This window comes from Colobus angolensis, unplaced genomic scaffold (genome assembly GCF_000951035.1).
Source record: "Colobus angolensis palliatus isolate OR3802 unplaced genomic scaffold, Cang.pa_1.0 Scaffold52, whole genome shotgun sequence".
Classification (NCBI taxonomy): Eukaryota; Metazoa; Chordata; class Mammalia; order Primates; family Cercopithecidae; genus Colobus; species Colobus angolensis.
In genome coordinates this window covers 740,204-758,556 of record NW_012118710.1, presented here as the reverse complement: position 1 = coordinate 758,556, position 18,353 = coordinate 740,204, and the positions used below count along the sequence as shown (strand labels likewise).

Genomic DNA, 18,353 nt, shown 5'->3' with positions numbered 1-18,353 from the left:
TACAAGGACTTTCTCTCCTGCACTGGACAATCAACTATTTATGAAAGCAGGAATGAGAGCAGTGAATACATTCTCCCTCACCAAGGAGACATTCAGGGAGGAAACCAAGGTCAGGGAATTCTCTTGCAGTAGATGAGACACTACAACTCTGGCCTTTGTGATCCAAAAGAGTTCATTCTCATTCTACTTTCTTCAAGCCCTTTCTACTTCCTTCACAGGGTTAGTTTCTCTAAATTCAAGGCTCAGCAATAAGGCTATTTTAAGCTTTAATTTATTAGACAGTTAATCAAATTCTTATTCTCTGACTTGAATGATCTGCTACATTATATTAAGTCCTCTCCACAGATGTTTTCTACTTTGAAAACTAGGGAACTTAGCCTGATACACAAGCAGCCTGGAGCTGTTGTTCTGTCTCTCCCTTTTTAAGTGCAATCCATGACTTACAACTATTTTTGTCAAGATCTGCAGTAGAAAAGTCAATGACCTCATCACATCTGCATATATTTTGGTCTTTTCTTTATGCTTAGATAAACAGCATTTTACCCAGCTCTATTCTTTCCAGTTTCCTTCCTGGAATAAGCAGGCATCACAACATTCACCATATGCTTTCTTTAGTAATTTATGAAATGTAAAGTAATCCTCAAGGTTACACCCCAAGTTTCTGTACGCAGATTCTCTGTGGTTCTATAAAAAAGCAGCTTCCTTTTGCCTAAGAGTTCCTATTGTCCCATTCTGCAACTTTATCTCCATCCTCTAAATTTCTGCCATAGTTACCACCTCAGTATCATCTACATGTTTTTTTCAATGTGTTCTTATATTATATAACCAACTTTTTATAATGAAATATAAATCTATTATAGATAATTAGTGTTATCCCAAATAATACATGTACAGAATACAATTTGTTTCTAAGTTTGTTCTAAACTCTTACCTGTGGGCCAATCTGAAGTGCTTGATTTCCTGTTGCCCCTCTTTCTGATTCGATATTGCTCAGAGTAGTCCACCACTTCCCCACGAGCTTTCCGCCCATCAGGGGAAGGGGTAAAAAATTTGGTAAGGCCATCAATGAGCCCTTTGGTTTTCTTGTTGAACTTCAAGGAGACACTGCTATCTCTGCAGAAGTCCAAGCCATCTATCCGTTCTAAATATCCTTCTTCTGATGATGATGATGCTGATTGGCTGGAAAGAGTGATTTTTCGTTTCCTACCCCTTCCAGGGCCAGTTCGAACTTTGCTGAAGGGGCCTTTTGATCTAAATAATAAAACAGGGGAAAGGGCAACTATTAAAAAAGATACTTATAGGATTCCTATTTAATACATAACATATAATTAGTAAGTAACCTATACCTTTATTAAAATCTGTATTTTTAAGAATATTCTGCAAACTATAAATAGTACTCTATGAATGAAAATTAAATATCAGAAACATCTATTTCCAGGAAGCCTACTTATAGTGCAAAGAATTACAGGCCAGGAGTCAGAAGACTTGTTCTAGTTATAACTCTCTCTCTTACTAGCTGTACAACTTGGACAAATCACATTTTTTCTAAACATACGTCTTCATCTGTAAAATGAGAACTGGACTAAGAACAACTAAGATCCTTCCAGGTATAAAGTTCTACTACACTGTGATCTCTGCACCAACTCAAAGTTGTACTTTTATCTCTAAAACACAAGGCCAGGTTATTCTTTAAAGGCCAGGAATCAAAAGATCATTTTATAGGAAAATCAAAGCTTGATTTAAGATTTTGAATACAGACTACAATACTGGTTCTGCACATTTCAGGTTGCTAATGCCCATTCATTTCAGTTATATCACCTTCAAGATAGTCTTACGTATAAAAAAGGTAAGTAAAACTTTTGAGAATAAAGGGAGGTTGACAAGCCTGAAGATATTTACGTATTTATCAAAGGTGAGTTACTACAGATATTTTTAAAAAGACAAAACTAGCTACTGAATCTTGCCCCACCTCCTCCAGACATAGCCCAGCTTTCTAGTCCACAATTTCTGATTTCTGCTAATAGATGAAAACATTCAAATTATTTTACATTCCAAGAACACAAAAATGGGACTTAGCCATCACCTCAACAGGAAGAACCTATCCGGTGGTTTGTACACCTAATAGATATTAACAACTGAGACAAGATCAGGAGAGGGACATGTGAAATGTCACAGTAACAACTTTTTCTTTCCTGTTTTTATATAAGAGAAGCAACATAAGGCAATGGTTAAGAGTCAGACTTTGGTGCCAGACTACTTGGATTTTCATCCCCGTTCAACATGTACTATGCCTTAGTTTCTTCCTTTGAAAAACGAAAGTAACAACAGCAGCTATATTTCACTGGGTTGCTGGGAGAATTAAGCAATTCAATGCATGTAAAGCACTAAGAACAGAATCTGGCACTTATTAAGGGCTCAGTGTTAGCCATTATTATTATACAGAAGTGCCAGATATGACAATGGAAAATTTTTTTCATAGAGAAAACAAGTGAATCCTATGCTATAGAGAAGACCCTATCCTTTTCTCCCCTCACCTTGCCACAAGTACAACTTACACCGTGTTTTGTTTCTTTAACCTGTTTTTTGGACGTCCTATTGGATTAGCATAGCGCCGTTTTATCTGTGCTGCCTTCTTTTGTAGAAGTTTTCGTCCTTTTTTCCTAGGTCGACATATTTGACATATCCACATGCCTATAAAAAAATAAAATTCCACATACAAGTGTGACAGACATAAATATACTAAAAGGTTTCAGATAGTCTTAAGTCAGAATCTTAACTTTTTCAGGTAAAAGATTGTCATTAGAAAATCTGATGAATACCGCCCCCCCACCCAAAATAAACATTAAAACATATACACACAGAATTCTACGAATAATTGGAAGAGACTCACACCTTCAAGTCTGCACTTGAAGTTCACTGACTGCACCTGAAGTCCACTGAGGCCAAGGCGGGCGGGTCACCTGAGGTCAGGAGTTTAAGACCAGCCTGGCCAACCTGGTGAAACCCTGTCTCTACCAAAAATACAAAAATTAGCCGGGCATGGTGGTATGTGCCTGTAGTCCCAGCTACTTGAGAGGCTAAGGCAGGAGAATCGCTTGAACCCGGGAGGCAGAGGTCGCAGTGAGCCAAGATCGTACCACTGCATTCCAGCCTGGGCGACACAGTGAGACCCCATCTCAAAAAAAAAAAAAAAAAGTTTCCGCCTAAAGCTGCTATATAATCTCTTTTGTAGAAGTTAACCACACAGGAATGGAGTCCTAAGGAAATCTTTCTTGGCTGGGCGCAGTGGTTCATGCCTGTAATCTCACCACTTTGAGGAGCTGAGGTGGGCCGATTACCTGAGGTCAGGAGTTTGAGACAAGCCTCGCCAACATGGTGAAACCCCATCTCTATAAAAAAAAATTAGCTGCAGGCCAGATGCAGTGGCTCACGCCTGTAATCCCAACACTTTGGGAGGCCAAGGTGGGCGGATCATGAGGTCAGGAGATCGAGACCATCCTAACATGGTGAAACCCTGTCTCTACTAAAAACACAAAAAAATTAGCCAGGTGTGGTGGCACGGGCCTGTAGTTCCAGCTACTCGGGAGGCTGAGGCAGGAGAATCGCCTGAACCCGTGGTGCAGAGGTGCAGTGAGCCGAGATTGCATCACTGCACTCCAGCCTGGGCGACAAAGCCAGACTCCATCTTAAAAAAAAAATTAGCTGGGCATGGTGATGCGCCTCTAGTCCCAGCTACTCAGGAGGCTGAGGCAGGACAATCACTTGAACCCAGGAGGCAGAGGGTACCGTGAGCTGAGATTGTGCCGCTGCACTCCAGTCTGGGCAACAGAGGGAGACTCTATCTCCAAAAAAAACAAAACAAAACAAAACAAAACTTCCTTATCTTGAAGGACTCTTAGAAGGCCCCTTGCGCAGACTTCATGTAAGTGGAAAAAGTGAGTATTTATTTTTTAATACTTATAAATTTAAGATTTTTCAAAAGGTAACAATCAGTAAGTGAATTCAGGCTGGGCGCAGTGGTTTACGCCTGTAATCCCAGCACTTTGGGAGGCCGAGACGGACGGATCACTTGAGGCCAGGAGTTCAAGAACAGCCTGGCCAACATGGCAAAACCCCGTCTCTACTAAAAATGCAAAAATTAGCCAGGTGTGGTGGCACGCCTGTAATCCCAGCTACATGGGAGGCAGGGGCAGAGAAACGCTTTGAACCTGGTAGGTGGAGGCGGCAGTGAGCCAAGATTCTGGGTGACAGAGTGACACTCCATGGATGAGGGGGTGGAATAAGTGAATTCAAGTAAAAACCTAAAGTGTTAACATGGCTACAAAGTACGGTTAAGTCCTTTTCTATACACAGGGAAACTTTTTCCAAACAAATATTATGAAATATCCTACAGGCATTTTACTTAAGAAGCCTATAAATTATAAAATCGGAGTTAAAATGTAATTTGTGATAGACAAAAAGGGGTGACTGGCTGAAGTTTTTTTAAAAGAAATTATAAGCATATGAATATGGAAGTCCAACCATGAGGCAGCTGTGCCCAAACTAAATACCTCTTAATGAACAGGAATCAAAAGAGAGTAACATTAAGCTGCGCCCTTACAATTTGGACATTTATTTGTTCAGAATGTATTTCATCCATATATATATATATAAATATACATAAACTTATTTAATTTTATATATATATAAACTTTTAATTTCATAAAGTATTTCATTAAAAGGTTTTTAAGTTCTGAATAAACCGTATCTCTACAGTTCTAGGGCCCTCAAAAGTGCTAAGCAGTGATATAACCAACACGACCTAATACTACTTTATTTCCTCCTCTCAATAGAGATATTTCAAGATATATTTAAGGCAAGTATTTTATCTTCTAGCTAGAGACTAGCAAATATGTATAAATGAACCACTTCACCCTTCATAAACCCATATCATATAAGAATGTTAAGATGCCTAATCAGAAAGACTATCCCCACCTTTTAAGGTGACAGTTCTCTTCCTACTTATACAACCTCAAAAAGAAAGATCCAATTATTCTTTCAATTAACAAAGTAGATAAAATGTGCTTTCACTAACATACTCCTTTATATTCCCAGTTTGATTTCAGAAAGTATTTCTCACCTTTTGGCATACGGGTGAGTGGTGGATCACAACACTCCATGTGAAAACCTCGGTCACACGAATCACAAAAGAGCATGTTATCCTATCAGAAAAAAGAAAGGACAGTTTCGCTTAACCTTATGAAGCAGAAACATGTTAGGATCATGACTACATAAAACCTAGAAAGCTTCAGGGATCTTAAAAAAAAGAGATGAGCCAGGCACGGTGGCTCATGCCTATAATCCCAGCACTTTGGGAGGTCGAGGCGGGTGGACCACGAGGTCAGGAGTTCAAGACTAGCCTGACCAACATGGTGAAACCCCATCCCTACAAAAAATACAAAAATTAGCCGGAAGTGGTGGCATGTGCCCGTAATCCCAGCTACTCAGGAGGCTGAGGCAGGAGAACTGTTTGAACCAGAGAGGCAGAGGTTGCAGTGAGCTGAGATCGTGCCACTGCACTCCAGCCTGGGCGACAAACTGAGACTCCATCTAAAAAAAGAAAAGAGGAAAAAAAAAAAAGAGCAACCATAACATTAAAAGTTTCGTTAATTTGCATTAACTATGTAAACAGAGTTAGCAAAAAGTTATGTTCCAGCCAATCTTTGACAAAGAGCTAAAGTTCCACTAATTTCAAATATCCAATAACCAGAAATAAGCTAACCCTTGTCTGCTTTAATAATGAGAAAAAGGGTGATTTGTAATTAATGTATCAACTGACCATCCTAAATGAATGCCTCTGTACTGCTCAAAGAAATTTGGGGAGTATTTCTTTAATGTGGCTTAGTCTCTCTGCAAATATATAATGAAGTGCTTTACAAATTACCTAGACATAATCCAAGTGTAAATTAGCAAGTATTCTAAACTAATGACATGTAGTTTAAAGAGGCTACTGGCTATTCTAAATGCTACTGGACCAAGTGTCTGAAAAATAACCAGTCATACTTACATGAAAATGCTGGTCGTATATTCTACTACTAAATGAAACACCCATATTAGAAGGTAAAGATACTCACCGCATTTTTGCCTTGATCTCGACAGGAGCTGCACGTTTTACACTCAATGCACTGCCACCGTAAGGCCTTCACTCGAACCGTTAGTTCAGGGGAAAACTTTAAACAGGATGGATGGCCTAATACGAGGGAGAATGTTCATGAATGAAAACAATCAGGAAGCATTTTGCTATTGTACTAAAGAAATGATGTAGAAAAAGGCAATCATCTTAAATACAAAATACATATCAAATAAAGCAAGATGTTCCAGGAAGCCTGCCACACATTTCTCATCAGGACTTGGCACCACAATTCAGTTTTATTAATGTTAAAGATGAAGCTAGGACCCTCCCCACAATTTGATTATTTAAAAATCTTGACAAACTCCAAACTTTTATTAAGCCTACATCAAAGCATTATGTTTGTACATATCCGGGGTATGTGTGTGTATGTATCAACTGACCATCCTAAATGAATGCCTCTGTACTGCTCAAAGAAATTTGGAGAGTATTTCTTTAATGTGGCTTAGTCTCTCTGCAAATATATAATTAAGTGCTTTATAAATTACCTAGACATAATCGAAGTCTAAATTAGCAAGTATTCTAAACTAATGACATGTAGTTTAAAGAGGCTACTGGCTACTGGCTATTCTAAATGCTACTGGACCAAGTGTCTGAAAAATGAGATATATATATATATGAGAATGAATACACGTATGTTCAGATGAGAAAAGTTCATATATGATTACTGAAATACAAAAAGCTGTTTACATTGATAACATCCTAGAAAATTGAGCTATATATATATCAAGAAGGATTTTATGTCTCAGTTTATACCCTTTTGTGCTGTCTTTTTTTTTTTCTGAGATGGAGTCTCACTCTGTCACCCAAGCTGGAATGCAGTGGCGCGATCTTGGCTCACTGCAAGCTCTGCCTCCCGGGTTCACGCCATTCTCCTGCCTCAGCCTCCCAAGTAGCTGGGACTACAGGCGCCCGCCACCACACCCGGCTAATTTTTTTGTATTTTTAATAGAGACGGGGTTTCACCGTGTTAGCCAGGATGCTCTTGATCTCCTGACCTCGTGATCCGCCCGCCTCAGCCTCCCAAAGTGCTGGGATTACAGGCGTGAGCCACAGCGCCTGGCCTGTGCTGTCATTTTTTAAATGATAACGTGTTACTTTGTAATTTAAAAAATACAGTTAGTCCCCTTATCTGTAGTTTTGCTTTCTGAGGTTTTAGTTACCCACAGTCAACTGCAGTATGAAAAATTAAATAAGCAACTCCTAAGTTTTAAGCTGGGCACTGTTCTGAGTAGCATAATGAGATCTGCTGTCCCAGCTGGGCTGCGATCACCCACACTGCATACACTACCCACTTGTTAGTCACTTAGTGGTCGTCTGCGTTATCAGACTGTCGCTGGTGTCACCACGCTGGTGTTATTATCATGCTTGTGTTGGAGTAACCCTTATTTTACTTCATAACGGTCCCAAAGCACAAAACTAGTAATGCTGGCATGTTGTTATAATTGTTCTAGTTTGTTATCTATTATTCTTAACCTCTTACTGTGCCTAATTTATAAATTAAACTTTATCGCATGTATGTATGCACATGCACAGGGAAAAACATTGCACCATATACACAGAGTTCGGTTTTATCCAAGGTTTCAGGCATCCACTGCGGGTCTTGAAACCTCCAAGAATAAGGGGGATTCCTGCATATAATAAAAATCCTATCACTTAAAGTGAGTTATCTGCTCACAATTTAAGGCATGCAAGCTAAAACTAAAACCAAAAGCAGTATTTCTACTGTGCTCAGAATGAATAGCAAGAGAAAAAAAATGCTTCCTCTTTCAAGAGTTAGTTATCAGTCTGATTCTCAAAAATTAAAGGTAGTCAATTTCCCCTCAACTCTGAAAAGACTGTCTCTCTCCTCTAAAAGTTGGTTGTGCTTATTTTTCTTTGGTGAGAGAAAGGGCTTGTTAAATCATCTTCTCTTCTCCTTTCTATTCCTAAAGGATTTTCTCTTTTATGAGATAGCAAGTTTATTATCAAAATATCACTAACACTGAAGGAAAATCCAAAAGATGTGAAAATTTCACCCATAGTCCTATCATCCTAGAATAATGGCCATTTTTATGCTAGACTTTCCTGTTTAAACTAGCTGAAAGCTCTGCATGACTGTAATTTTAGCATATTTACAGTTTTTGTTTTGTTTTAAATTTTTATTTAAGTAAACTTTATATTCCTTAAACTGATCATATTCCACTGATTGATACACTATAACCTGCATAACCATTTCCCTATTGTTAAATACTACTGAGACTACGGAACACTAAAATAAATTATTTCATGTTCACAGATCCTTTACTTCTTTTAATCCCTTAGAATGAATTCCTGAAAGTGGAATTGATGAGTCAAATGAATTAAACATTTTTATTGCTTGATATGCACTGCCAAAACATTTTCCAAAAACTATGATATACAGTGCCACCAGCAAAAGAACAAGTGTTTTAGCACAATTACATGAGCTCTAGGTCTGTTATCTTTCAATTGTGATTATTATAAATGCTATACAATGATACTTCACTGCTACTGTGGTATGTGTTCCTACTATTACTTGAGTAAAACACTTTTCATAGGCTCAACTACTAGTTTTCTTTCCTATAAATATAAGAGCAGGCTCTGCTCTTTGAACTTTATGTTTAGAAATGTAAACATGTTCTTTATACTTACATAGCTTTTAGCCCTTTGCCATATTTAAAGCAGTTATTTTCCCCAAATTATTCTTGCTCTTTCTATTTTAGGTATGTTACTTGTTAATTTAGAAAATATCAGTGTTCATATATCCAGCTATGCCCATGCTGTTCTTCTTTGGCTATTGTGACAGCCAGTTTTCAAGCTGCTCCCTAGGCATTCTTGCCTCCTGCTAGTCATACTCTCACAGTTCCCTCCCATAATGAACTGGGTTCATCTGCACAACCAAGAAGATATCGCTGAAATAACACAGAGTGACTCTAAGGCCAGGTTATAAAACACACTGCCGATTCCACCTCACTCTCTCTCAGATACCGATCAGGGGAGGCCAGCTGCCACATTGCAGACATGCATGCAGCCCTGTGAAGATGTCCACATGGCATGGAACTGAAGCTTCTTGTTGACAGACCCGCGGCAGCAGCAACTTGCCAGCCACGTAAATGAGCCATCATGGAAGCCTTCAGATGACTGCAGCACCAGTTAAAATCTTGGCAGCAATCTCATGAAAGATACCAAGTCAAAAACTATCCAGATAAAGCAACTCCCGAATTCCTGACCCACAGAAACAGTATGAAGTAAAAAATGTTTTGTTGCTTTAAGCTGTTAAGATTTAGAGTAATTTATTTCTGCAGCAACAGATAACTAGTAGTTAACTGTTCTACAATTTCTTTAAAAGTTACCGCTACGGGGGCCAGGTGCGGTAGTTCACGCCTGTAATCCTAACAGTTTGGGAGGTCAAGGTGGGAAGATTACGAGGTCAGGAGATCGAGACCATCCTGGCTAACACAGTGAAACCCCGTTTCTACTAAAAACACAAAAAATTAGCCGGGCGTGGTGGCGGGCACCTGTAATCCCAGCTACTCCGGAGGGTGAGGCAGGAGAATGGCGTGAACCGAGGAGGCAGAACTTGCAGTGAGCCGAGATCGCGCCACTGCACTCAGCCTGGGTGAGACTCTGTTTCAAAAAAGACACGTTACCACTACAGTAATAGTTTTCAAATTACACTCATCCTTAGCTTAGAGAGACAGAGACCACCTCAAATATAATGCTACTTAGAAGGTAGGGCTGCAAACACAACACTCCCTTCTCCTTCATTTCAATCCCACCCCACCTAGAACAACTCATTCTGTTTTATATATTTGGGTTTTAATTGGGGGATTTGAAAATCACTGCATTGTATGGCATGCCATTATATTTTTATCTAATCTTTTATGATTTATGGTTTATATTTAACTATGAAATCCATCCAGGGTTCATTTTGGTTTGTGATAGCATGCTGAATATGATTACCTAGCACTCAAGATCTAGTCTCACCTTCTACTATGCATAAAAACTGAAAAACTAAAACATCGTACTTCTTAGACTCCTTTGAAGCTAGGCTCTAAGTTCTGACAAGTGGATGTGTTCTCCAGGGATATTTGAAAGGCAAAAACAAAGCAAAGATCATCCTCCTCCTAGTACTATTTTCTAATGAGAAGCAAAGTCATGGAAACAACTGTATCCACGCTTCTCCCTCGTGGATATCCAGAGCTACTGTAATGATGGCCAAACTTAGCACTTCAGCACCAACTACAGAGTGCAACTGTTGTGCAGTGGACTCCCTCCTGCTTCTACCTCTTCCACATAGAGGCAGACACAGTGACTCCTCAGATGGGTCAGTTCTGCAGTGCACCCAGAGTCAGTCCTTAAAGTCTAACCTCCAGCTTGCCTCTTCAGCCCTAACAACGATTTCACAAACACCTAATTCCAATATTTACCTTCCTTCCTCTTGAAGTATCTAGTGTGGTTTCTGTTTTCCGAGCTAAATCATGGCTGTTATCACTGTAAAACACTGAAAATTAAGCCAATGGTCAAAGATAATGCTGGTTTGCTAAGGCCTTCCTGTAAGGTCTTGTGAGTTTTTTGTTTGTTTGTTTGTTTTGAGACAGAGTCTCACTCTGTCGCCAGGCTGGAGTACAGTGATGCCATCTCAGTTCACTGCAACCTCTGACTACTGGGTTCAAGCAGTTCTCCTGCCTCAGCCTCCCGAGCAGCTGGGACTACAGGTGCGCACCACCACACCTGGCTAATTTTTGTACTTTTAGTAGTGATGGTGTTTCACCATGTTGGCCAGGATGGTCTCGATCTCTTGACCTCGTAATCTGCCCGCCTCAGCATCCCAAAGTGCTGGGATTACAGGCATGAGCCACCATGCCCAGCCAATCTTGTGAGTTCTTGAAATACAGAGCAAGAATATCTCTGGAACTGGCAAATTAGAAGATTCTGCAAAATCTTTCTTAGGGCCTAGAATTTCACATTGCTCGCTAGACTGTAGTATCAACACTATTTCCCAATGTGACATATGTAAGTTTCCATCAAGAAAAACAAATCTGTTATCATCCTGGTTCAATTCATCAAGCCTGAGGCATAAATCAAGAAAGACTAAGTAGCGATTATTAAAGAAACCAGCAATAACTTCAAACTGATTGCTGTGATTTAAGCAGATTTAATACTGAAATGTAAAGACCAACAGGAAAAAAATAACCCCACAGAAAGTGTTTTATATAAAAAAAAAACCTAAGACCTGATTTAAACTAACTGAATTACACATTTCAGCTACATATTCAAATCCCTCCCTAGTGCAGAAGCTCATCATCTCAATTACCTAAAACCATAATCAAATTAAAATACAGTCATGCACCACACAATAACATTTCAATCAAATACAGCCCACATATGGCCGGGCGTGGTGGCTCACATATGTAATCCCAGCACTTTTGGGAGGCCAAGGCAGGCAGATCACCTGAGGTCAGGAGTTTAAGACCAACCTGGCCAATATGGTGAAACCCTGTCTCTACTGAAAATATAAAAATTAAGCCAGGCGTGGTGGCAGGCGCCTGTAATCCCACCTACTTGGGAGGTTGGGGCAGGAAAATTGCTTGAACTCAGGAGGCAGAGGTTGCAGTGAACAAGATCACGCCACCGCACTCCAGCCTGGGTGACAGAGGAAGACTCTGTCTCAAAAACAAATAAACAAACAAAACCAGACCACATATGACTGTAGTCCCATAAGGTCATACTACGGTAATTTTACGGTACCTTTTCTATATTTAGATATGTTTAGATACACATATATTCGCCAGTGTTACAACTGCCTACAATAGTCAGTGCTGTACAGCTTTGAGCCTTTGAGCAACAGACTACACCATATAACCCAGATGTGTAGTAGGCCATCCCTCTTGGTTTGTGTCAGAACACTCGAGGATGTTCACATGATGATTAAAATACCTAAGGACATGTTTCTTAGAACGTATCCTCCATAATTAAAAGATGTATGACTGTATTAATTTCATAAGGATTAAGGACACAAACTCAAGTCAACATACTTTCTGCTTGCCTTCATAACACATTTTAGAAGAAAAACAGAAGGAAATCACATACCACTGTTGCCACAGTCGGCACAGGAGATGAGTTCCTCTGGCTTCTTTTCTCGGTTTTGTTCTTTTGTACCAAGACAGAAACTACAGATGGGGATTGGTTCAGCAACCGGCTGTGAAGAAAAACACAATTCATTCCAGTACTAATACTTTTATTTAGTATTACTATAAAGACATCAAAATTATAGTTTTAAACTCCTACCAGAGTGAGTTTAGGACAGTTGTTATTACTCTCCTAAATTCCAACTAAGTAGGTGAGTTTTTACAAAGCCTGCTCTGGCTGGGCCTTTACAACTGGTCCTTGTGATGACCATTCAGAAACTTTTTACTCCAAAAAATCCTATCCCAGTCAGGTTCATCACTTAGAACCTAAAGGATACAGTGTGGATTTTAAAAAGCAAACCCTTAAGACTGGAAAATTCAACTGGAATAAGTTCAAGACGACACAGTGTAAGCCTCGAAAAAGCATGTGATCTAGTAGAAGAGCAGTAAGACATATACAAGTAAACACAGACACAGTGACTCCTCGGCAGAAGACATTAAGTGCTATAAGAGAGAAACAGTAAGTGTTTTCTAGCAGTACGAAAGAAATTCCAACAGTGATGTGGAGGAAGGGAAAGGTTGAAAGGGGAAAACAACATGTATTAAGCACCAGTACTATGTTACGGGATCTTCAGACACTTGTCCAAGGACAATAGCTAACAAGTGTTAAGAGTGGTTTGTTTAATCTATGTTCCTCCTAAGAGTGATGGAGAGAAGGCAATAGAGGTAGTATAAACAGAACAGACTTAGGTGTGCAGTCTGGTAAGGCCAATGCTTAAAGCATATAGTTTCTGCCATAAGGGAGAGAAAAAAAATAAAAGAAGCTAGATAAGTTCGTGAAGACTGCCACCGAACGTAAAGAAGTTGGATTCTCAAACTCATTAAAATGTATACATTAAATATTTGCATTTTTTATATATCGATTATACCCAAATACAGCTTTAAAAAAAAATTTTTTTTTTAATTGGATTTGATCCTATAGGCAAGTTTACAGAACCAAGAGATAATCACTTGGAGAAAAATAAGTGTTGTAGCAATATCAAAGACAAATAGGGAAAACTCCAAAGATAGGTAAAACATTTAAACAGTGGTTACAATGATCTGGTGAAGACAAGATGAGAACTTGAACCAAAGCTAAGGAAATTAAATAGAGAAACAGCAATGGGCTTAAAACCAGTTGTGAGAGTAGCAGAAAAAGAAAGTGAGTTAAATATGACTAAGCGGATTGAAAAGATGGTGACGCTATCAACTGTGCACAGCAAGTTATTTTAAAGCAGAAAGTTTGGAGGAAAGCAATTTGGAGGAAACTGACGAGTTCCATTTTAAATGTGTTTAGTTGGAGGTACCCTCCGTCACCTCTCAACTGTTTATGCTAGGCACTGTGCAGGATGGCAATGGAAAGCCCTCAAGATGAATGCATGCATGCATTCATTGGTTCGTTCATTCATTCATTCATTCATTTGCTTGCTTCCCCAAGGACAAAGTATCGAGATGCTTTTAGTTTACTGGGGAGAACAGAGAAAGTACAATAAAATGTTTGTAGGTACTATGATAGAACTATAGTAATGGAAAACAGAGGAGGAAAGTGAGGAAGGAGGTACTTTCACAGAAGTACCCTTTGACTTCAGTTTTTTCAGAAGTATTTAACAGGCAGCCCCACCAGGTTCAAAAAGGTGTACAAAAAGGTAAAAAATACAGAATCGAGTTTGGGAGTGGAATGTGAGCTTAGTTAGGGGCTTACTGAGCTTAAAAATGCTTATGTAGCCGGGCGCAGTGGCTCACACCTGTAATCCCAGCACTTTGGGAGGCCAAGGCGAGCAGACCACCTGAAGTCAGGAGTTCAAGACCAGTTGGCCAACATGGTGAAACTACCTCTACTAAAAATACAAAAATTAGTCGGGTATGGTGATGTGCGCCTGTAATCCCAGCTACTTGGGAGGCTGAGGCTGAAGAATTGCTTAAACCTGGGAGGTGGAGGTTGTAGTGAGCTGAGATCGCACCACTGCACTCCAGTCTGGGTGACAAGAGCAAAACTCCATTTTGGAAAAATATAAACTAAACTAAACTAAAATATAAAATAAAATAAAATAAAACAAAACAAAACAAAAAATAAAATACGTTAACATTCATGTAGCAATACCCACTGACAATATAACACAGGGAGATCTGAACTTTAAGACAGAGACTGGTCTGGATTTAAAAATCTAGAAGTCATATACATACAAAATGGCATTAGAGTCATCAGAATTGATGAGTTTTCTCATGGAGAAAGGTATGAAGAAGAGAGCTAAGGTGAGAACACCAATAATTAAGTGGCTGGCAGAGAATAAGCCAGAAAAGCAAACAGATTGAGAGAGTTGGGTGGAACACCAATATCAAAACATCCAACACAAACAAGCTAACAGTAGTACTCAGCCAAGAGACTGAGAGATGAACGGCTAATTGTCTTAGTAACTATGGCTTAATCATAATTAAGACTACCACATCCTTTCCTCAAAAAGGAGTATGAAAAAAGAACTGGGGAAGTAGGTCAGGAAAGACTTTATTCAGCAGTAAAAATTTGGTGGTTGGGGGGGGACTCTAAAGAAGGCCTAAGAAGTCATGAAATTTAAGCTTTATTCTGTAGCCTCTAAGGTACAACTGGGAGATTTTAGGCAGAGGAACAGTACGGTCAAGATTTAAATTTTAGAAAAGTCATTCTATAAGCAGTCAAAAATTGATTGCAAGGGATATGATCTATAATCCAGGCCATGAGCAGAGAAGGACTGTATTAAGGTGCTGAGCAAAGAATTGCAGAAAAGAAGATAAAAGATATTAAAAGATAAAATTGTCAGGACTTGATGGCTAATTGCTTTGGGGAGGGAAGCACAGTAAGGAAGACAAGACACTGGGAAGACAGCACTAAGAAAATGAAAAGGCAAGCCACAGAATGTAAGACATGAAAAACAAATTTAACCAACAAATGGCCCATATCCAGTATAGATAAAGAACTTTTACACTGCAGTAAGGAAGAGGCGGACGGTTCAACACAGATGGCAAAAACTTCCACAGGTACTTTCCCACAGAAAATACATGAATAACACATGAAAGGTCAACAAACATAAGGAAAGATGTTCAACCTCATTAGTCATCAAGAAAATAGACTTTCGAGAATGGCTAATATTATGAAGACTGGTAATACTGAGGGTTGATTAAAAAGTGGAACCACAGCCAGGTGCCAGGTGCGGTGGCTCACATCTGTAATCCCAGTGCTTTGGCAGGCCAAGGTGGGCAGATAACAAGGTCAAGAGTTCAAGACCAGCCTGGCCAACGTGATGAAACCCCGTCTCTACTGAAAACACACAAAAAATTAGCTGGGCGTGGTGGTAGGCATCTGTAATTCCAGCTAGTCAGGACACTGAGGCAGAAGAATCATTTGAACCCGGGAGGCAGAGGTTGCAGTGTGTCAAAATTGTGCCACTGCACTCCAGACTGGGCGCCAGGACAAGATTCTGTCTCAAAAAAAAAAAGTGGAACAGCAACATACACTGCTGACAGGAATATAAATATAAATTAACAAGACTAATTTGAAAATGTTGACATTATCTACTAAAATTGAACATGTGCATACTACATGATCCAGCACTTCCACTCCTAGCTGTACACACAACTGAAGTACATATTCATAAAACATACACCAAAATGTTCAGAGCAGCATTATTCATAATATTTTATTCAAACAAAAATTACCCAAATAATTAAGTGGCTAAACAGATAAACTGTGCTGTGTTCATACAGTAGAATGTTAAACAGTAATAAAAATAAACAAATGCTGCCAACAACATGAATATCATAAACCACACTGAAAGAACAGATAAAAGAATACATCTTGTACAATTTTTTAATGTAATGTTCAAATATAGTTCTACATTGTTATGTCAGGAAAGTGGTTACCTTTGAAAAGGAAGGAAGCAGTAGTGAATTGTAAACAGATTTCTGAGGTGCTGGTAATGTTCTCTTTCAAGACCTGGATGGTGGTTTCATAGATGTTAATTATGTGTAATTAAGGTGTACACTTAAAATCTGTGCATTTTCTGTATATATATTTTAATTAGAGAGTTAAATTTAAATTAATAAAAAAATATTGTCTAGGACCATGGTACCTTGGAATATTCTTCAAGAAATATCAATAGTGATTTGGATATTAAAGTTTGGAACTTAGAAAACAGGCTAAAGATAGACTGAAAAGATATCAACATGCAGGTGATAACTGACAGTACTCAGTAAGAACGTGGAGTGGGTAGAAAAGGGTAGAAAGTAAGGAGAGGGGAGTATAGAAATGGGATGAAGTCTGAGAGAAGCATACCAACATTCACGAACACCTGAGAAAAAAAAGGAGACCACAAAGGACCAATCTAAGAGAAAACAGAAGCAAAAGAAGCAATGACACAAGAACTTCAACAAGTAGAGAGTAATCAATAATCAATTTTGGAAAGATAAAGTATCTACTGGAACCTGGGCAACAAGCAAAACCCCATCTCTTCAAAAAATACAATTAGCCAGGTACGGTGGTAAGCACCTGTAGTCCCAGCTACTTGAGAGGGTGAGGTAGGAGGATCGCTTGAGCCCAGAAGGTCAAGGCTGCGGTGAGCCATGATCATGCCACTGCACTCCAGCCTGGCAACACAGCGAGACTCTTGTCAAAAAAAAAAAAGATATCTACTAGATTCTGCAACCGAGAAATAGTTGAAGGCATCATTGTGAGAGAGCCCTTTTCAGTGACAGAATAAGAACTAAAGTCACAGGACAAAAAAACTGCCATGAAGGGACAGATAAAAGGTAGCTAAAAAGAAACTGCAATAGGTTTTAATGTATTCCAGGTGTTCAAGATAGGAAAGCCTAAACCTATTTAAATGTAGAACAGAAGACAAATGTAGTAAGAGATTGGACCTATTAGATTACTGTTCTGATTTTAAAAAGAAGATGAATTGTAAAGCATAGGTAAAGATACTGGCTTTAATAGAGATACATTGTTTGTAGGAGGGATGGGGGGATGCCCATTTCTGACAGCCTCCATCATTTCTGGAAAATGGGAAATAAAATCACCTGGTAAATGTGGGGCAGGGATTGGCTAGAAAGAACATGAAAAAGTAATAATTGACCAAGAAAACTGAGAGGAAAGATTGAGTGGGTTCAAAAACACAGATAACAAAAACTCCCCCTATCAAAACAGAAAGCAGACACACATCCTTCAGTCAAGATAGAATCAGAGAAGTATGCATTAAGAAAGAGAATAAGGCTGGGCGCGGTGGCTCAAGCCTGTAATCCCAGCACTTTGGGAGGCCGAGACGGGCGGATCACGAGGTCAGGAGATCGAGACCATCCTGGCTAACACGGTGAAACCCCGTCTCTACTAAAAAATACAAAAAAACTAGCCGGGCGAGGTGGCGGGCGCCTGTGGTCCCAGCTACTTGGGAGGCTGAGGCAGGAGAATGGCGTAAACCCGGGAGGCGGAGCTTGCAGTGAGCTGAGATCCGGCCACTGCACTCCAGCCCGTGCGACAGAGCAAGACTCCGTCTCAAAAAAAAAAAAAAAAAAAAGAAAGAGAATAAACTGAAAATACATGAGAAAAAAGTTGAGGAAGCCCCTGCAAAATGGCCTCCATATTTCCACTAAAACAAAAGGCAACATTACTCGCTATAAGAAAAGTTGATGGTTTGGGCATTTACAGAGAGCTGAAAAGGTCTCAAAGTCTCTGTGTGGAAGGGGGAAGCAACTGGTGACAGAAAATAAAACTATCCATCAGCTCTAAACATGAAGCTACGATTTGAAAGAATTCATTTATACTGGATCCCATCAAAATGGTTATACAACTTTTTAAACACTTCTGAAGCCTTGGATGACAAAAACAGAGAGCTAGAGAGGGATAAGCCACAGGGTAAGCGGCCCTCGAGTGCAAATGCAGACGTTTCTCAAATGGCAGATCACAAAGTAGAGGCTGACTATCATAACTATCATAAGAAGGGAGCTGACAAGCTGGAAGTGTAATGAGTTAAAGTACTGTAAGAATCAGG

The 18,353-nt window shown here is 39.4% G+C and overlaps 1 protein-coding gene across 1 annotated transcript in view; it reads right to left on the bottom strand.

Moving 5' to 3' along the window:
- The window catches only part of KAT6A (K(lysine) acetyltransferase 6A), a 122,300-nt gene that overhangs the window by 44,477 nt on the left and 59,470 nt on the right, over positions 1-18,353 (bottom strand). Inside the window, exons 3-7 of the mRNA XM_011960650.1 lie at positions 12,263-12,371; positions 6,114-6,229; positions 5,120-5,201; positions 2,556-2,691; positions 932-1,251 (exon numbers count right to left, since the gene is read on the bottom strand). Coding sequence (XP_011816040.1) covers positions 932-1,251; positions 2,556-2,691; positions 5,120-5,201; positions 6,114-6,229; positions 12,263-12,371 — 763 coding nt within the window. The remainder of the gene's footprint in view (positions 1-931; positions 1,252-2,555; positions 2,692-5,119; positions 5,202-6,113; positions 6,230-12,262; positions 12,372-18,353) is intronic.